The sequence below is a fragment of the Anopheles coluzzii genome, chromosome 3, assembly GCF_943734685.1.
Source record: "Anopheles coluzzii chromosome 3, AcolN3, whole genome shotgun sequence".
Lineage (NCBI taxonomy): Eukaryota > Metazoa > Arthropoda > Insecta > Diptera > Culicidae > Anopheles > Anopheles coluzzii.
The window spans coordinates 32,991,871-33,012,724 of record NC_064671.1 but is presented as its reverse complement, the minus strand read 5'-3'; the positions used below and the strand labels follow the sequence as shown (position 1 = coordinate 33,012,724).

General features: G+C 45.7%; 2 protein-coding genes across 9 annotated transcripts in view; one reads left to right on the top strand and one right to left on the bottom strand.

Annotated features, from left to right (window-relative positions):
- Positions 1-594: 594 nt before the first annotated feature.
- LOC120956616 (40S ribosomal protein S21) overlaps positions 595-20,854 on the bottom strand; it is a 489,791-nt gene continuing 469,531 nt past the window's right edge. For 5 of the 7 annotated variants that reach the window (XM_049610545.1, XM_049610546.1, XM_049610548.1 and 2 more), the window contains exons 2-4: positions 1,224-1,282; positions 746-937; positions 595-663 (exon numbers count right to left, since the gene is read on the bottom strand). In XM_049610545.1, the coding sequence (XP_049466502.1) occupies positions 654-663; positions 746-937; positions 1,224-1,273 (252 nt within the window). In that variant the 5' untranslated portion in view covers positions 1,274-1,282 and the 3' untranslated portion in view covers positions 595-653. Of the gene's footprint in view, positions 664-741; positions 938-1,223; positions 1,283-1,364; positions 1,477-20,854 lie in introns of those variants that run through there. The other 2 variants (XM_040378238.2, XM_040378239.2) reach the window with 2 other exon arrangements.
- LOC120956783 (ankyrin repeat domain-containing protein 29) overlaps positions 1,681-20,854 on the top strand; it is a 233,560-nt gene continuing 214,386 nt past the window's right edge. Inside the window, exons 1-2 of one of the 2 annotated variants that reach the window (XM_040378509.2) lie at positions 1,681-1,966; positions 14,786-15,730. In XM_040378509.2, the coding sequence (XP_040234443.2) occupies positions 15,719-15,730 (12 nt within the window). In that variant the 5' untranslated portion in view covers positions 1,681-1,966; positions 14,786-15,718. Of the gene's footprint in view, positions 1,967-6,103; positions 7,304-14,785; positions 15,731-20,854 lie in introns of those variants that run through there. The other variant, XM_040378508.2, reaches the window with a different exon arrangement.

Genomic DNA, 20,854 nt, shown 5'->3' with positions numbered 1-20,854 from the left:
TTGTTGTTTTTTTTTTTATTATTTAGAAGCCAGAGGACTCGAAAGGAAATAGCACAAGAGAGACTCTGATAAGGTGTGAAATAAGCAATATATGTTCACCATTGTTTCTCATACAATAAAACAAAATTAATCTCTAATGAACATTCAATCAACTCAATCAATACCCAGGACGAGAGTTAAAATGACAGCAGTAATTTTCATTTTAAAATGATAGATTTAGGTACTTAACCATCTCTTACGATCGTGATGTTCGTCATTAAAGGTTTGAAAGTTCGATAAACAATCAGCATCCAGCAATGGAAAATCAAGTTATTTGTTAAAGAGAAGTCGTTTATAGAGATTTTGGTGTGAAGAAGCGTTTGTTAGCAGCTGACCGTTTTTTTTATCAAAACAGCTGTGCACGGAGAGACGAATGAAGCAGCGATGCTCGAAAACTTTATACAATAAACAATCAACCGTTTTGCATGCGAAGATCATTCCTTATTCGTAGGAAAGATAAAGCTCGTCTAAAAAATCACAAATAACTCATCTAAGTTGTACAGCATTTGTCATCGCACCAGAAACGAAATGAAATTATTTCACACATACCACAGATTTAAGATTTTTACGGAATTTTATTCACATGCCCCACCAAATACAACATATTATGTATTTTAATAGTTCCTGTAAGAGAGAACAAATTAACATAATTAGTACTAATCCAGAATTTCCAAAATAGAAAGGCCAAAAAGGGATATAAACTTACTTGGACAGGATACCGTCCTTCTTGGCCAGACGAACGATGCAATCGTCCGATTCGCCCATACGGCGGATCTCACCGCAGATGGCGTACACCTTGGACGTGTCCAGCATGCGGCCAGTCTCCGGGTCTACGTCGACGATGTTGATCTGGATGGAGGCATGATCCTTGGCGTGGATGATGCGGTTGCTCGAAGAGCTGCAGAATCGCAACACGATCAGAGAACGAAAAGTGAGGTTAGGCACGTAAACAAAATCCGGGCTCACTGCTGGATGATGGATCACACGGCAATCACACCCCACTAAACACGGATTTTATTCGGTTTTTCAGGCAAAGTGCTTCAGAAAAGGATGTAACGAACGGGATCTTTGCTATCCTTGGCTGATCCCTGTTCCCGACACGTGTTTACGATGGGTGTGTGCGTGTGTGCACCATCTGTAGCGAGCACACAGGGGCCCCATTCGCCCGTGCATGCGAAACTTACCACTTGCGGGGGCAGTACAGATCAACAAACTCTCCAGCATCGTTCTCCATTTTGGATTGCTACGGAAGAGAAAAGGCGTTAGCAAGCGATTTCGGCACAATTTTCGCTATTTTCAGCAATTTTAAAGGGTAAAAAACTCACTTTTAGTCAGAGGATTTCTGGACCGACAACAACGATTGACAAATGGCGGCGAAAGAAAGAGAGAAGGAAGAAATGTGCGACAGCCGCATTTGACAGCTGTTCTGCGGTTTGACAGCTGAACTGCAAGAACGGGTTCTGGCAACTGCAAGATTATCTTGAGCGTTGGAAATTTTCTTGATTTTTCAAAAACAAACACCGAAAGAAGAGCCTCGTGTGAAAAATGTGGCCGCTTTGTGTCTTTTGGTAATTACAATTAAAAATAAAACAGTTTTAGTTAGTATTTAGTAGTTTTTAAAATGATCGTTCGTTTTGCGTTCGAAGAAGCTTCCGCGGCCTTTGTTGACATTCGAAAGCTTTGTGCTTGGTGCGTCGTGCGAAACAGGTGGTGGTAGGCCGTGGAAAACTTGCAAAAGCGTCGCCGGAAACGATGCATCGAAGCTTCGCGTCGTGGGAAATCGTCCTTGCCGGTTCTTGTGTGTGCGTGCGCGTGTGTGTGTGTATACGATTGCATCGGAATGTAAATATTGTGAGTGTCAAAAGTAAAACGGTGCAAATGTTTCACTAGCTGGGTGGTTTTGGCAGTAAACAACAAGAAATTGCAGGTAGTTTTCCTCTTTATCCCCATGTCCTTTTGTAGCCGGAGAGCTTTTCCCCTGGCAGGAAGCTTTCCCACCAGCCCAGCAAGTTGAATCCTTTCCTGTGTGGGACGTAAACAAAACGGGCATATCTAACGAATCTGTTCACCTTTCTCCATTAGCAGCATGGTGCGTACGCAAACCGCGTTTCCGGTTTCGGTCGGGAGAGAGAGAGAGGCCGGATATGGGGCTATAAATAGAATAGGACACCGTCGTCACCAATGGATTACGCAAACACGGGGCCCCGTCGTAAGAGCGAGGCCTCCCGAGCAGCGTTCCGATTCGTTGCGGTTGTCCATTTATCTTCCCTTCTAATGGCACACGCACACACTTGCCTCGTGGTTGCTCAAGAACGAAGATGGCCGGAGCCGGGGCGCCGGAAGTAGCGTGAAAGCGAATGTCAGAAACAGCGACAGAAACAGCCGAAAGAGACGGGCGCGAAGGTGAAGAAAGCAATGGCTCGATGATGGTGGGCTTTTACGAAGCCCGGCTCCGGTTACCGATTTGGAGTTATTCTTTTCCTTTGAGCTCCCGTACCAGGTCCTTGTTGTGCTGTCGGAAATGGACCCGCCCCGCCTGCCTGGTGGGTGGTTTTCTTACCCGTGTCCTCCTCACAATCGTTGCCCACCAACGATCGATTTGGATGCAAAGATAAAACCGTTTTGTTGATTACGGTTTTATTGGTAAGGAAAGTGGTGAAACACACCACTACGCCCGTGACCATGAGGAGAGGGGATGGAGGGTGTGGGCTACGCCGTGCGTACCAATATACACGTGCTTCGTTCGGTTCCCCTTCTTTCGCATAATCCATGCGTCATGACACTGATGGCCTGAACGAACGCACCCGCAGCGGTGCTGCCGTTCGATGGCCTCCGACTTCCCATCGCGAGTGGAGGGTTGCTTTCTATGCTGCTGCCGGTTTTGCTGGCGATTCAAATTCAATCACGCACATGCACCCCGCGATAACCATTGCTTTCCTCTCGGTAGCGCATTCCTTCGGTACATGACCTCCAAAAAGCACCGGCTACATATGCACCGTTGCCGCCGTTGCTTCCGCCACTGGCCAAGCAGCGAAGGAGGGGAAGCAAAACGAATGGCGGCACAGCGGGAAACAATGGTTAATGTGGTAGAAAACAAAAGGAAAAGTGTTGCACCTCGTGCGTGTGTGTGTGTGTATGGATGGTAATAGTTAACCGAAAGTTTTGCCTGTTTGGTGCTTATGGTGGGATTTTACCCATCTGTTGCGATGGTCGAGGATTTGTTAGGGGGGAAGAGATCGGCAACATTATCGATCCAGTGAGAAGTTAAAGAAAGTCTGCCGACGGACGGTGCGTGGGGCTATGCAAATCGAACAATATCTAATCTACTGACTCTACAGACATCATACTCCTTTGGGGTAATGGAGATTTAAATTGAGAAAGCTTATTTTTGGCGTTAAATTATCTATCGTATTTTATGCTTCCTTTTATGTGGCATTCTATGCACTCTAAAACTCATAATATGATAGTAGTTCCTGCGTATCTAACGATCGGTTCATACATGGTTCGATACATTCACGCTTACTCCCTGCCTTTGAGGGTGTGAGGTCCTGCAGATAGAACGCTGCTGCTTTCGGTCCAGTATCTTCCCAAAAAGAAACGCTTAGTTTCTCTAATTTATATTAAGCAATTTACGACCCTCGCCACTTTTACATTGAGTCAATGGTGTCTCACAGTGATCTACGACAATCGCATAAGTTCCATCAGAAAAGCGCGATAGAATTCCAATTGCATTCCGTTTTAGCGTCTCCAATAAGGGTACCTTAGAATCCAGTTCCCGTGTCACAAAACCCAATTAAGGGATGGCTTTATTATCAGCGCGCCAAAATTATTACTTCCAGTGCAAAAAAGTGAAGCAAGAGAGTCCCAAAACTATCAGAACCCTTTAAAATACCTGTAAGCCGATCGTGATCGTGAACCAAATTAGCAATGTAATTATGGTTAGGAGTAACGCGTATTACATTTGTTTTCTTCCTGGCTTGGATGACAAAATTTTGATGTGGAACTTTAAAAAAAATCGCTGTGAATGGTTTATGGTTTGGAGCAGGTATTAGATCGGTTTCGGAGCTGGAACTTCGGAGCTGGTTCCTTCCTTGTCAGAGGCAAGGCTGGGTACAGTTCTAGAATCAGAATAAGTTCAATATTAGTTACAGGAACATCATGGCATCGGGAACACCGACCGGTACGGGTTCAGTATCAGATACAGGAACTGATATGGATCGGGGATCAAATCCATTTTTTATGTTCCTGGACCTGTATGTGTCCAAGATCAGTTCCTGGATCAGAATGGGGCCAGGATATGTTCTGTATGGGTTCGTTGACGGTTTCAGGACCGGTAAGAGTTCAGCATCGAATCCAGGATCTTTATGGGCTCAATCTCAGTTTCAGCACCTGCATGGGGTCAAGATCTGTTCTAGAAACATGATAGGTTTGGGATCAGTTCCAGGATCCGTGTAGGGTCTGGGCCAATTTTGAGAGGTGGATATGCTTGTGATGAGTTCCAGTAACTGGAGCAGTTTTTCTTGATGTCCCCCCTGAGATTGAAGAGACTGGTAACTGCGTTGTATATTATAATTAAAATCCTCTTGAGCGCTCCCTGGAGTTAACCGAATCAGTTTGAAAAGCCCTGTAACCAGACTAAATGAACAAATTTGAAACAAATTGCAACTGAGCTTCTCAAGACCGATATACTGCTATTTATTACCCACTAATTGTACCGTTTAATGCATCTGTGTATGTAACAGGTGACATCATCGCCAACAGTCTCCAACACCAAGAAGATCTCGCTCCAGCAAGTGCACTGTATTGACCAAGGTCCTTGAAAGAGAACAGGTCGAAGCGTTTAGAGTAAAATGACAGAAAGCCATGGGAAAATTTTGACAGTTAAAGTGAACATTGTTTATGTTTAGCGATGGACGTTGCTATGGAGTTAATGAGATTTTTGTTCAGCATTTTGCACTCATTACCTTTTAGAATATTATAAGAATTAGCATCTAATTAGAATATTACGTGGCTGATTCAATCCAAGGATCTAATTTATCATTCGTCGCCGGGTTATAAGAAAAGGACGGTATACATATTGTACCAGTGTGTGTCGATTGGATGTTCCATTTTATTCTCAGTGTTTAATTGAAAGTAACTAGGACTTCTTTTACCCAGTTCGAACATGTTGAACTTTTCGTTTTTCCAGCAGGACCGTTGCAAACGGTAGTGGTTTGTGGTCACGGAATGGCAAACAATGAAAAAGGTTATCAACGTTTCTGAACACAGAGTAGACTGCAATTACTTCTCCTTTATTCTCCAGAAGTGATTGACCGCAAGAAATTTAACCAATATAATCTTCCTAATAGTAAAATCGTCCACTTTTCCGCGTTAACTATTGGCCGTTTGTTTGTAAACACTTTTTCATGAAACTGTCAAAAGCGACCTGAAAATGGCAACCTAGCAACGGGCTTTGCATCGACCTGTTCTCCTTAATAGATCTTGGTATTGACATTAACACCATAAAACATAAAATTCGCCTACTAGATGTATTTTGCGTTCTTATCGTACCGGTTGAACCTTCCTGAAGCCTTTTTATTGCATCTGCGGCCTAGAGTAAGAGAAATTCTTATCAAGAAGCAGCAGCAGCTTCATTGACACCACTGCGTGGTCCGTTATCAAGCAACTACCAGGTGAAGATAAAAATTGTACCTATATCGGTGCCACCAAGCCAAGCCACAGGTTGTGGTTCTGGTGTTTTTTTTCTGTTTACCGGACCATCCCGGCGGCTGTACGTACCGTACAGAGCGACAAAGTGCTACTCTTCTCTCCGTGTGCTTTCGTGCTCCGATGTGATTGCACAACAAGTCCCCGACAAGTGGTGAGATGATGACGAGCGACCGGCTTTAGACGCGTCCAGATGCGAAATTCCATCGATACCGGTTGTTTTGTGGTTAGCGCGGTTTTGGCCCTGCGCGCCCGGTTATCTAAGCGAGTATTTGCTCCGGATACAGTGTCCAAAAGGAGGCGGAAGACAGGTTCCTTGGTTGGTAAGCCCATCACATTGAAACCGTTTTTTTTTGCTCTAAAAGAGAGTCCCAGCGAGTTCTATTTGGACTGTTCCTCGTTTTACGGACCATCCAGTTCTTGACTCCATTCCATTGGGCTTGTTGCGAGAGACCTTGGGAAGGGTGTATGTGTCCGTTGTACGCATTGCAGGGTGCATCTTCGAGTTCAGTAACACGTGGAAAATCGACACGAAAAAGGCGGCCAGCCAGCCGGTTAGTTGTGGTTGCGGAGAAAGAGCGAGAGAGACAGATGGGAAAGTGAACGCATACGGGCGGTGGTGGCGTGTGCCGTTCCGCACCTCCATCGTCAACACACACACACACACATATATGGTCCAAAACGGGGAGGGAGGAAAGAAGTAGCGCTGCGAGATGCGCGCGCCCGATCGTAGGCAATACACGCGTGTCTGGTGCCGTTCAACCGCGTGCCCTTTTTTTCCTCCACCTTCTTCGGGATGCACTTACCTGGCAAGTAGAGTGGATAATGGGAGGGTTTCTTCGCCCGTCAGTGGTTACCGTTTGGCTTTGGTAGCGCATCGGATGGTGGTGGTAGCGATAGTGCTTGAATTGGTTTAATGATGTTTATATTTCCGATCCCCCCGGGCGCGCGCTTGCAGTCTCGTGCGAATCGTGATCGGCTGTGGAAGGAAAATCAACACGATTGTTTTCCGTCCGTCCGTACCGAGTGTATATGTTAGTGAGGGGTGGAAATAGATATATTTTTAAATATCGATCACACGCGTGCCGCCGATTCGAGCTGAGCGCTCGAAAGGGGAAAAACGATGGATCAGCTGTTGCGTGATCCACCCACCTAGAACCAGGTGGGCTTGTTTGGTGTGATTAAGACCAGGTGATTCATTGTTTTGAAATAAACACACACACGCACAGTGTGTGTTATCTGTGGTGTGTGCATCGGTGTGACAAATATAAGATCAACCAGGCAAAAGCAAGTTCTAATTCTCCGTTGCTGCTGTCTGCGGTTGGCGCGTGGCATGTGTTGTGGTGTGGCTCTACGTGGGTGATACGTTTCATTAGTGTCGTGTGTGTTCTGTATTCGTTCTGGAAGTTGTTACAGCTCATTTAGTGCTGCTTAGTGGTTCCGTGTGTGTCGTCGTTTCTACTGGTGGTTGGTTAGAGTTTGCAAAACTAGTAAAAAAAGTGTGTTTTTGTTTGTTAATATTTTTGGATTTCACAACAAAAATCAACGGCACGCATAGGTAAGCTGCGATCATCCCCGATCGAGATTGAACGAAATTGGAACCATTAAGCAAAAAAACACGTACAGAAGTTTGTTTTTGATTAGTGCAGCATTAAATGTATATTTTTTTATTGGAACCGATCATTTGTTTTCGTATTTCGTTTTGGGTTCAGCAGATAACGCAGATCATCTCTTCGTGTAACTATGATTTGCCGGTAACAGCCCTGCCAAAGTGAATTAGGATATGATTATTTTAATTTTAAATTGTAATTCAGAGTTTTCGGTTCAAAACTTACTCTGCTGCTCTGTCAACTAATCCGTTCGTTAGTGTGTCCGATGTATCCGATCCGTGGACGCTCTGCATGCACTCGGAGCAAATCAGAAAGATGGCGATCAGCAGCAACAGGAAGAAGCTAAGGTTGGCCATGATTTTTGGGTAATTGGGTTTGGCTTGTTGCTTTACGATTGTGTCCCCAGAACGGAACTATGCCAGAGGATGTCAATTGTGGTTGCTTTTATACCCGGAGCAGTTGCACTTTGGGTAGCATTTTTATTGTAAAGTCGTGCGAAATATTGATGTCGGAACTCCTTTACCAATTGCTCACGTTTGTTATAGTCACGAAATCATATAGAGCTCATATATCATACAATGCAGTAGATAAGGTACGAGTGTTTTATAGTAGTTTACTCGGGAACAGTCTAGTGTCTGTCCAGTTGGATTAGATGATGTGGAAACGATTTTTTCCACAACGATACTACGATGTGGAAACGATTTTTTGGTACTACTCAGCAGTCTTAGTCTTAGTCTTAGTCTTAATAATTTTGTTTAAATTCATTATTCGATTGCCTGAATTGTCTTTTGACAATTTTAAGAATGTTCAAAACAAACTATTTCCTACTTTTCTCGTATCCCATTTTGTAGTTCACGCATTATGTTTTTCATGTGTTTAATGAACTCATGTTTTTCATGATTCATGTTTTTCCCAAGAACTACTATTGCGCAAGTCATCTTAAAGGAGTTTTGATGGGTTTTAATAATTTTAGAACACTTTCTTGACACTTGCTTACTTTAAATGACTTTATACGACGGAAATTGGACTCTACGGCATCCTTTTCGGACAGACTTATTGGAAATTCTACTTGGATTTTTAAAAAGGGTGCCTCACAGTCCACTTCACGCAAGAAATAGTGTCCCAAAACTATGAGAACTCCCCGAAAAACCCTGTGAACAACTGTTACATGCTACATTGTTAAAGGCGCAAACGCAACCTTATAGTGGCGCTTTTGCCCTTATTTCTAAACATAAAACATAGCAATCATTTCTGATTTATAAAATAACCATTTTTTAACCAAATATGATCATGAATTTGGAAGTTTTGCTAACGAAAATGCCTCATTAAATAGAGAACACGTTTTACTAGGTTTCTTCAGTGATCAGATATGTTTTTAACCTCATTTCATTAGTCAATTTCCATTCCAGTAAGGCCGTGCTGCAATGATACAGCCCTAGATTTCCAGTTAAATCAGTATTTGATACATTTCTAAAGCTATATCAGCTTTGTTCCAACAAATATGGTTGAAAAATTAATCGAAATAATTGATTAAATCCATGTTCATGATTCCATGGAAAAATGTACAGTGAGAAGCATTAACAAAAGGACATAAATTGCTACGAAAAAGTGAAAATTATTTTATTTTCCCGTATCTCTCAATTCTTATTCGCATTTCATTCAAAAGAATTCATTCAAATTGGAGGAACCAGTAAAAAGAGGCAGATATCTCTAAGCACTGCATACATTCTTACTAATATATGCTTTATTAGAATTAAGTTACATAGTTAAACTATACCTGGATCACTTTGTTTGGTAATTGTATACTTAAAATTTCTATATTTTTATTACTAAATTACTTTATAAAGGCTACAGGACACACCCAATAATCGGTTAGATGTCTCTTCGATTACTGAAACATCTAGCAATGCTTTCGAATGTTCTGGCAACAAATTTGATTCAAATAAAAAACACAAAACACACGAAGAAGTTTGTTTTTGATTAGTGCAGGATTAAATGTATATTATTTATTGGAATTAGCCATTTTGGTCGTATCTTGGGTTTTTTCCTTTCGCCGGATTAACCGGGCCGCCTCTTCTTGCTTCTAGCGTGCGCCGCCTAAAACACTGAAAAAAAATAACACAATGTGAATTTTGTCGTAAATTTTCAATGGTTTGTTTGCAATGATTTTCGGTTTGTGTTAAAAACTTACCCCGATGTTCTGTCCGTTAGTCCGCTCGCTACACCACCCCCCGATGTATCCGCTCCGTAAACTGCCTCCATGCAGTCGGAGAAAATCAAAAAGATAGCGACCAGCAACAACAGGAAGAAGCTAAGGTTGGCCATGATTTTTTTTTCTGTTTGTTTGTTTGGGGTGGTTTAGGCTTTTCGTTTTAGGCGATTGTGTCCACAGAATGGAACTGTGCCAGAGGATGGCAAATGTGGTTGTTTATATACCGCGAATAGTTGCGTTCGCGGCAAGTATTTTTATTGTAAAATCGTGCATAAATATTGAAGTCCACTAGAACTCGAGTAATTGCGCACGTTTCATGTTTTTTTTTGCAATGTATGAAATAGTCACGAAATCATACAATGTAGTACATAAACTATGAGTATTTTGTTGTCACTTATTCCTAAGAATTGGAACATTTGACAAATCATTTCTTTAGTGACTATTTCAGAGTATTATTTGGTTATTTTACAAACGCAAATTTTCACGTGAAAATACTCAAACATCTCCATTAGCTATAGCATATTTCTCGCTTGCAAATGATGGATCAGATGTTGACCATAAACTGGGAAGATTTCTGAACAAGTGTACAGTATGTGTAAGTGTACAAACACATTCAATAGATTAGATAGATTAGATTATTATAGATTCATTAGGCGCGTTCCTGGAGCGCGCAGTTTCGTGTTTGACGTGCCGTAACAGCGGTAAAGATCCAATGTCTAGAAACATTTACAAAACTATCCCAGCTTCGTTCAATCTAAGATGTTGATAAATTGAAGTTGAAGAAAGCAATGGCCCGAATGGCCAATTAATCGAACTCATTGATCAAATTTGTGTCCATGATTGCATGCAATTGGGTGCAAATTATGTTGAAAAATATCAACAAAAAATTTGCTAGAAAAATGTTAATATTTAGGTTAAAAGATGCAGAAGATAAAAATATACTGCGTACTTAACTGATGTATTCTTTAGTAGAATTAAGTTGTATGCCTTAGCTACATCTCGATGTTTTAATCAATACAGGGTTTTCCACCATTTAATGGTCGGTTCCCATGATTTTTGGTGCGTTCCCAAAAAACCAAACCAATTAGACCAAAAAATTCTGGGAAATGGCCAAAAAATCGTGGGAACGCACCAAAAAAATTTGAGATTCAACTAAAAATTGATGGGAACCAACCAATAAATCGTGGGAAACCCTGTAAATCCGGGGTTTGATTTGTCTAATCAAACAAAGCTGAGGACAGATCGATGTCTTATTGGACCGATAGTTTTGGCTTGATGATGTCATCTGGTGCCTAGAATCTAACCCAATCTAGCTATTTCCAATTCGGAACAAATCAATCCCGTACGAAAATGAGTAAACATCAAAAAAGGATTTAATTCGTGTACGGAACATGTTATTTCCTTATAGGAAAAAAATCAAACCAGCACCCGTATGGGAACCTTACTAGATGAGTTGCTGCAATCTGCTTCTTGCATGCACTCGCCGGTTTGGCGTGAAGCAAAAACGGTTCCAAAACTCGCGATCCTCGTGCCACGGCTCTAATACCCGGCGACTATAACTTCACTCACAGACACAAAACTCCTAGACATAATAGGAGCTCAATTATTAGCAAACAAATTATTTGATAGACTACGATTATCTCCTTAGCGCGAGAGGTGTTTCGTCCTCCCCCTTCCAATCGGGTATCATTAAGCACTCTAGCCCCACTGGAGGCGCGCCCTAAGAGAAGTAGGAAGCTCCTCGCAGCCCATTAGCGCGCGATGAAAGGTTGTATGTTGTCGCTCTTCAGCAAAACGCGACCCTCAATCCACACACACACATTAACCTGTTCCTAATTTGTACCCCATCTCCCCACTCCGCTGGTTTGTTGGATCGATAAAGTGTATCCGCTCTTGGTGTGACCCGTTTGCATGGAATCAATAATTAGCACTTTGAAGTCAACAACAACGACGACGGATCCACGAACCTTCCTTCTTGAAGTTGAACCCCCCAGTAGCTGGGGGGTGTGGGGGGACACCCCTCCATGCTATTAAGTCACCGTTAATGCCTTCCGAATGTCAAACCATTGACTCCGGCTCCGGCTGCTGAAGGCTGATTTGTGTGCTGCCTGCCAGAATGGTGCTAAAATTTGCACCCTATTGCTACACCTTCGCCCTGTGCGCGGAAGGTACTCGATGAAGGCCAGGCAAGAAGAAGGTGCGTGTGTGGGAACCCAGAAAGTGGAGCCATTTAGGGAAAGGGTTATCAGACGAAGCTCCAGCAATGGAGAACTTTGTCGCAAAAGTTAGCTGGTGGAAAATGCAAATCTATTATACCCGGGGACCGTGCAAAACCGCACACAGAGGAGTAGGTTACGAGCAGCATGCAGAAGTTCAAAGTTCTCGATGTACTACTGTGCACTCCGTGTGTCGCTGCAAGCAGTTGAGCGCTTTTATGAGGCTGCTGCATGCCAGTCGAGTCCGGAGCTCTCGGAATAGTTATTTGCATCGGTAGTGGGGCGTTTGCTAAGTGATATCAGGCAAACGATTTCTGTAGCAACCCTGTACCAAACCACCCACCCACCCAATTCCAATCCCAAGCAAGTGTGGCGTGTGGAGGCTCTCCGGCACGCTCAATCATTCGCGTCACGTCCGGAAAAGCTCGGGCGAGTGTGGGGATCGCATTTAAGGGAAAACCTGCCACTCCGATATTTGAATGTCCCTGTCTCTCACCCTACACACTCACTATGCAGTTCCTCAGTTGGGGTGAGGTGTGGAAAAACTGTGCCTCTGTATGTGCACATGTATGCACTTCCGGCAGGCGGACCAGCACACGCCGCTCCATACTCCCGCACCACATTTCTCTGTGAAGGGTGTGAAGAACGTGGCCACCATTTCCTTCTCCTCCTTCTTGCTGTAAGTGTTTGGGGTGGAATGCAAATTAGGAAATTCGAAAACAATATACACTCTAACCACGCGACAGAACGGAGAACTCGCTACCGACGCGATGTATGGCGGTAGAGGACGGATCGGTGGTTTGTCTGCTGTTCGCGCGCAAAACTTTCATCATTTGGTTGTAATAACAAACCCCAAAAACTATGGCGAGACGACACTCATTCCCCACAGCTATTACACACGGGGCACAGCACCGCACCGTCAGCGAAACGAAAGGTGTCAGAGGTTCGCGTTTACGCTGCGAATTATACCGTAATACGCGCCAAAAGGTGCTGACCTATTTTGGAGCCTTGACGTTGATACACCGAGTGTTGGAGCGGATTTTGTTGCTTTGTTTTGGGCGCCGAAAGATGGGTGAAGTTTTGAAGCCATGCAGCTAAGCATAATTGTGCCTCCGGGAGAAACGTTCTGGAGCGCGAGTCATTCTTGGAACTGAACTGTGACATATCTGGGCATAATTATGAGTGTGGTAAATCTGGAAGTCAGTGGGAAATTTTTTATTGGGCCCCTTTCCCTTTTAAGATCGTTGGCTGAAATTTCTGCCTATCAGCTGTTGTATAGCAGTTTTCGAGCAGCTGTCAAGGTGGGTATAATATACAGGTGGGCTTATCTCAAGGTGCATGTAGCTAGAAGTTTGATTTTCATCGCTTTTGCTACTGAATGAAGATTTCAAGAGTGTTTTGTGTATTCGTCAAGCTATCAGAAAGCCTGTCTGAGACTACCTCTTCTACATACACTTTAATTCTAGATTCCACCACCCAATCTCTTTAATACACCTTGGGATAAATGAGTTCAAGACGCTTGACTCCTTAAACTTCCCTTAAACTTCGCCAGTTTAAGGGACTTTTAGAACAAGCCCTTTAAAATCGACTGTGATATGTCCTTTTCATTGCTTTCTTCTCTGTACTTTGGGAAATTACGTTTCCCATCCTTAGCAATGATCGTATAGACTTTTTATACGAACAAGCATCCAATTTTCTAAACATAACGTCGCATGAAATTTGCCTTAATTTGTTTGGCCAATTATTCAAGCAGATGAAATCAAAAAAGGATTGGACGCCCTATAGAATCCAATAGAAGTAGGTCATACATACGTACATACGAAACGTTGACGCTTTCAACACGTTTTATCAAGGTGAAATGCACAATTTCATGGTATCTTGAGCACCATTCGAGCAGATCATGGTAAAACATTTAGAACAAATGTCACTTGGGATGATCTTATTTTGACATTTTTTCGAGCAGGTCAGGTATTCGATTATATTTCTAACTTTGAGCCTGTAATAATCTAGGCTGAACATCACAGGCTGGTTTTGTGTGTGGTTTTGTATAGAGTGTTGACATGATTTCAGCCGCCAACTGTCAAACTCCGTATAAAAAAGCTGACTAGTATCGTAAAAGGCCCCATTATTGGAATCTGATTAAATCTTGCGTATATTGTATACCGTTACCATGAATCGAAATCTTATTGGATTCGGCAGAACTTCTCATTGTGTTCGTCGGGGGAAGTTCGAGATATCGAAAACTTCCCAAAAATAACCCCTTTTCCGCGTTCATCAATGATCACAGGATGGTTTTCCAATTAATCGATACGCAGGCACGGGCCAGCCGAGGCACATTATTTGCCGATCATTCTGGTTCTGACCCTCTAAATTGCTGCTGTATTTATAGACCCACAGCAGTGCATGCGCTTCTGCTCGTGCACGGCCAACTTTTCCCCGGTGTGATGGCGACCAGATAGCGACCATGCCAGATACACCGCCCGGCCAACCTTGCGGAGGCAGCAGCAGCAGATCGGTAAGCCGAGCTCGCACAAAAACCGTTTCGCTCCCGGGAAGCCGTGTGTGTGTGGGTGGCGCACTCGTCACTGTGAAACAGATACGCCTTCCACAGAGTGGCGTAGGCGACGGCTACCTCTGGTGTGCTGAAGGAAGGAAGGCAAAGTTTATATAATTGTAGTTTAGCAAAAGTTTTGCAATATTACCCACACCCGCGCGGGTGCGCGCCCGGTACCGGCGATGATGCTTGGGTTGGTGTGTTGCGTGATGTAACCAGCCGGCGGATAGATTGCAGTTTTGGAGTTCGGGCCCCCCACCCTCTGCCCCCCGGGGGTAAGGGAAGAATGCACACAGCGCACATGCACACGACGCAAGACGGCGTCTCCACGAAAGCGCTAATCTAGAACGAGACACGATGATGATACCCGTACCCCGGGTGTGTACGTGGTGTGTATCCACTTTATTGGATTGTTGTTTTAAATTTTGGCCTTTTCTTCTCGTTTTAGAAACACCTTAACCAACATCCCCAACCCGAGAAGGGGCACTGGCATCACAGGAGGCTTTTGTTGTGCGGACGGGTGCGTATCTCGAGTGTGTGAAAGGGAAAAGTAGGCGCTGCCTGCGAATCTGCCATTTGATCTGTGAAGGTGACTTGCGTGCGACCAGGCTTGAAGAAGCTGCGAGTGTGGCAAAGTGAACAGCAAAAAACAAGAAAATTATCTCACTTAAAGCAGGGCGGTGCCCTACATATTGCCCTACGCATTTGATCCCTGGGTTTGCGGTCGTTATTTGTTTTTGCCGTTCATCTCTCTTCGATTATAAATACGTTTCCGTTGTAATTCCCGCGTTTAATTGCCTCCGATTAGTGTGACAAAAAGTGTGATTAAGTGAGTAAAGCGATAAAAACAAATCCCGCGCCTGTATCGTGCATCGTGTGTAGTAGTAAGAAACAAAGAGAGCGTGCTGTAGGAGGAGAGCTAATTCACCCGCCTTTGCTCGTGGCCCCGATCGAATGTGTCTTTATCGCTCTTTAATAGTGTGTTGAATGTGTAGCAGAAAAAGAGAAGCTACACAAGCTGTTTTTCTTCGCGTGAGCTTAATTAAATACCATCTACCGTCGGGGCACAAGGCCACGGAGGGAAAGAGAGCATTAAAGAAAGAAGGGCTTAGAAAGGGAAAAACCTCATCTTCATCGGACGTGCGCTCACGCTTCCCTTTTTGTGCTGTGAAGGAGAAAGCAGCGGAAGCAGCGCCCGTCCCAGTGGACACAAGCTTTTGTCATTTTCAATCATTCCCCGTCCACCCCGTTCGTGAAAGGTTCCAATCGATCCTGAAACTGCAACTACTGCTACAACACAGCACTTCAACACCGGTGACGGGGGCGCAGACGAGGAAAACAGTCCCGTCTACGCTCGGCAAATCGGATCAGCGAAATTGGAATGTCATTGAAGGTAAGCAGCAGCCCCATTTCCCCCTTTTTGCACACACACACACGCACACAGTTGACTTTGACCTGAGGAAAATGGTTTATTTTTAGGAGGTACAGGCAGGCGGTGTGGGATGTGGGAATGTCCTTCGGGAGCTTTGTGTCGTCGGTTTTCGTTTGCGTTATTAATTACACCATCGATTTATATATATAAATCCCCCCGCTTTGCAACCCGCCCTGAACCCGCTGAACTTCCCTTTCCGTAGCAAAACGGGGGGATTACTTCTATCTTTCGCTCCACTGCTGATTGGCTTTTTCTCTTGTCCCTCCTCACCGTTTAAGCGTAAGCGACTGCGAGCGGAGGCAGCCGGGCGGTTTGGGAGTAGCTTATTAATTGAACACGAGATTGCAAGCAACTGGCCGCTTGGCTTCCTTTATCCTGTCCGCATGGTTTTTTTTTGTTTTGGTTTGTGCCCTCGGTCCGTGGCGTGCGGCGACAAGCTGTCCGGCGGGCAGCAAAATTAACTCATCTGAAAGATTTATTAGCCGCCCCGCCGCACATACAGTGTGTGTTTGTATGGCCAGTTTTTCTTGCCCTGAAGATGTGATGGGACACCCTCCCCACCCCCGGGGGAAGGTGGCTGGATCCGAACGAACGTGATGTAAATATTTAATAATGCTTCATTCAATTCTATTTTAGCCCATGCCCATGTCTGTGTTTGTTTGTATCGGAAAAATGGAAGCTGCTAGAAAGAGACCAAACACACCGGAAAGGAGAAGGGATAATCGGCAAGAAAGTAATCGGGACCGGCTTGCAAGCTTGAGATGCGATTCGGGGGGCAAACCGTTTGCCATTGCTGCGCGCGCGACCTCACCTCACCTGGAACTGTAATTGTTCGCTTGAGAATGCAAATAACCACTGCAGCAGCAGCAGCACCAGAGAGTGCAATCGTGCTGTGAAAAGCGAACACGGCAGGGTCGGACGGCACACACAACGCATCGTCGTGTCTTGGCCTCGATTCTAGAGCACGCAGTCAAGTCGAACAAATATTGATCTGCTGATAGTATCGTGCGTCGGCGTGGCACGCTGCTAAACGCCCGGGATGCGTTTCTGTGTTGCATATTGCACCGTGGCGTCATTCGGTAGAAGCGGCCACTGCTTCACATCATCATTATCGCCTCCCTCGATCTCGTGTCTAGCTTTGAAGCGAGAGAGACAGAGAGCGCAAAGAGGCAACGGCGCTGTGTGTTTGCCGTGTGTGCCGGCTGAAATGAGGCGTGTGCTCTGGAACGGGGCTAGAATCTCCGCGCCGTGAGTTTGCAGTAATAGTAGTCTCGAGTGTGCTCATGGGCAGGGCGGGGGGGTTGCCGATGATCACGCGAGGACCACTTCCGACGCGGCGATGTGTAGAACTCTGGAACGCTGCGGGTTTCCTACTCGCAGTTCTAGGCTTTCGACGGCACAAACGCTACATTTCAGTTTCCATTCCATTGCACACACACACACACACACGCGCGCACACTTGGTCGGTCTAAGCAGAATGTCCGTCTGCCAACTGCAGTGTGCAGCGCGCCCGACGATGCACACCAGATGCACACAAGAAAAAGGGAAAATAATGTGCCGAGCCCTTGGGGGAAACTACGATGGCTGCGGGACTGTGTGGATAGGAGGCAAGTTTATTGCCAGTTTATGGTGCGTTTGTTCGCGATTAGCTTCCTCCCCCTTCCGGGTGTTGTGTGTGTGTGTGGATTGAGCGTTTGTTTTTTCATCTTCTTGCTCTGCCCGAGAAGCAATTCGGAGAATGTGGGACCTGACTGTGTGTGAGCACACATTGCAGGCGCGAGCTCGTGTGATACGGGACGGGTTGCAATTGCATGGATGATACAGAACGGTTCGTGGGTGGGGGGGGGGGGGGGGGGAGGCTGGTGGACAGGTTAGCGAGATTTGATCCCTGCGACACCGTTTGCGAAACCGTTTAACCGGCCCAACAGACGGACCGACGGACGGCCCGATAATCCGTTATGATCAGGCCCGGCCCAGCCGTACAGCGCGTTTGAGCGCGCTTTGGGCCACGGGGACACCGAACTGAGGTGACCCAGTTTTTTTTTGTTGTTGTTGCGTGCCTGTGTGCTTGTACCCAACGGCGATCGGCAAATCGGTCGGTCATGGCGGCGCCCAATGACGGAAAGCGATTTCCCACAGGCAGACGCTCGCTTGCGCGTTTGGACACCGTCGATTTCGGGTCGTCTATTGATATTTGGACAGGAATTTATTAACACTTGTAGTCGCACACCCGTTCCCTGCCCGGTGGGGGGAGGTTTTGGCTTCCCCCTCCCGTCTCCCTATCCCACCAGAGTAGTGTGGATGATTGGCATCGGAAATTTGACGGCGAGTGCTTGGTGCTTTTTTGTTGCTTTCGTTGCTCTAGGGGGCGGTTTTTTTTGGGGGGAGATGAAGGCAAAGCAAACGAACTTCCGGTCATGCCCAGCCCTGCCGAACAACGCATATGTGGGAAATGTCGCGATGACGACAACGGACACATCATCCTGTGCAAATATTGGCGGAAACTCATTTGCGGCCTGCTGTCTACCGGCGAAGCCGGCCTGCCGTCTGCCTGCAGGAATTGGACATGGTGTTAATTTGCTGCCTAGTACCCTGTACGACTCTGTGTGTCTCTGTGTCTGTGTCTGTGTGTGAAGATATTCGTTTTACTGGTTTGATTTTGAATAGCGAATCTACCGGCTTCCCAGTCTGTTGGGCATCATAACGCTGTAGTGAATCATGTCCGGAAAGCAACTTCAAAACGTTACATCGTATCAGGGCGATATTACTTCGACATCATCAATGGTGGCCAGGGAAACCATAGTTTGGGCCGGGTAATAATCGGGGGGAGATGGGAGATGAGAATGTGTCAACTTGAACAAGAGACTGGAACAAAAAACGAACTCCCCCTCCAAACGATGGGGATTTGAAAAAAGGGACCCGAACACACGGAGGGAGTCCAGTCAATTAGGCTCAGATTACGCAGCACCCTAGAATTACATGGCCGGGTCAGCACCGAAACATCCAGCCAGGGTCACGCTTGACAAAGTCCAGCAGTACATGATGGGACGAATTTTCGAGCATTCCTGGTAGGAGGGCGTAATATTGTTGATGGTGTGCTGCCGGATATTTCTTGCTCTATCGATTAATGTCTCGTCGTTTTTTGTTTGGTTCACTCTCCCTTCACTCAGAACCTACCAAAAAACGGTCGTGCGTTGTTTCAGCAGTCGCCTATGCTCGCCTCGTACTGCTGGTCTCTTACACCAGCAGGTTGGGGGAGTTTTTTGCTCACCGTCCGGATTATGTTGCGATTTTTATGATGTACTCTCGGACGCCCCAGTCTGTTCGCGTTGCGTTCAAGAGCTGCCCGCTGGATGATGGAGATGGAGATTGATGGCTTGACGGTTGGCTTCTTTGTCGTGCATGGATTATCTTTCGGTCGTAAAACTCTTCCCGTCTATTCCCGGGTGTGTGGTGTTGCGTGCTGGAGCAGAAGAAGAAGAAGAAGAAGAAGAAGAAGGTTTGTTGTAATGGATCGAATCCCCGCATACCTAGCACACGAACAGTTACCGTAAATGACGCCTCATATGCAAGAGGGGATAACGCTTTTTCGGGAGAAAGAGGCATCGGGGGCCACTTCCCTAATGCGCGAACCAGGCGGAACTGGGCAAGAGTTCTTTTGCTGCTGCTTCCGTAAATCGGCCGACGACAGTCCCACCGGTGACAGTGCAGTGAATTATACATCAGCTTGCCGTGTTTACCGTGTACTACGTACCGGGGGCATGTTAACGCCCGGCGGTGAGCTGTGTGCTGGTTTACATGCTTGCGCTTCTTGCATGCAGCTACTCCCGCCGGTGCAACCGGTGCAGAAACACAGCACTAATTCGCTAAATTGACAGTCGGAAAATTGTCTTGCGGGAAAGAGGAGGTGTGTGCAACATTAATGCGATGCCTTTGCCACGAGATTCCAATCGAACTCCAAATTTGTGTCGTTTTGGCTTATCTGAAGGAGGAGGATGGAGATTAGAAGCGATGGGATCTATTTGGTTTCTGAACATCGTGTCTTTGGGCGTGTTGTAACATTGTCGTTCGGGAAAAGAGCGGATGAATGTCTCGTAATATCTCCTCGGAATTCGTTGCAAGGAAACAAGGACCTAAGTGACAGTTCTTGCAAGAAACCTCCCGACAGCGCGATACACCCCCTGCCAAAAACGGCTCCCCAATTTCTTGCCGCGAAACTCCGGCCAACTATAAAACTGTGAGTGTTTGTAGATGTTGCATTTTTAATAGACCGCGCTGTCTCGCGCGGTGCAAACAAGTTCCGAAACGGCTACTGCGGGGCGACAGCTGTTGCGATTCAGCGCATCCAAGAATTTTACATCCTGGTTTTTGCTGCGTCAACTAATTCGAGCGAGATTCCTACCCTGCGTGCGAGCCCTGAGGCCAGTTTGCTGCGGTACATTGGCGTGCGAGATATCTTGGTAGCTTTTGGTGGCGTTGTTCTGTAAGGAGAAGGACGAAGCGTCATTAATTGTGTTACAAGACCGCGAAAGCACGGCTGTGTGTCTGATGGAGGTTTTCTGAGGGATAGATTTCGGCAGCGAAAAGTTGTGCCGCGGCAAACAGTTCTTTCCACCTGGGCTCTGGGTCTCTTCAGTCTGGGAGTTGCCGTCCACAACCGAAATTACTGCCCCAGTCAAAACACTGCCCCCAACAATTCTGTTTCTCCTCCACGGTGGTGGCTGTGTTTGCTGGGATTTTTTTTTTTTGGAGATGGGGCCTTCGAATGCAAATAGACCCGCTGGGCATTAAAACGGAGCGTGCTCGTGCTCGTCTGTTCCTAGACCGAATCTTTTACTTGGTGTGGGAGTAGCTCAAGAACTGCTGCTCTAGTCTCCGGTCCGGTTCCGTTCGAGTGGTGCTTTCGTTCTCGAGCACTCGTTCCAAGCACTCTCCACTGAAGAATTGGGACGACAGCGGAAAAGTGCAGAAAAAATTGGAGAAAGAAAAACTATAGCCTGTTTTTGCTCTCTGGAAGGATTTTTACGGCTTCTATTGGTGTGTGTGTGTGTGTGTGCGTGCCGTTTCTGTTCAGACAACAGCATT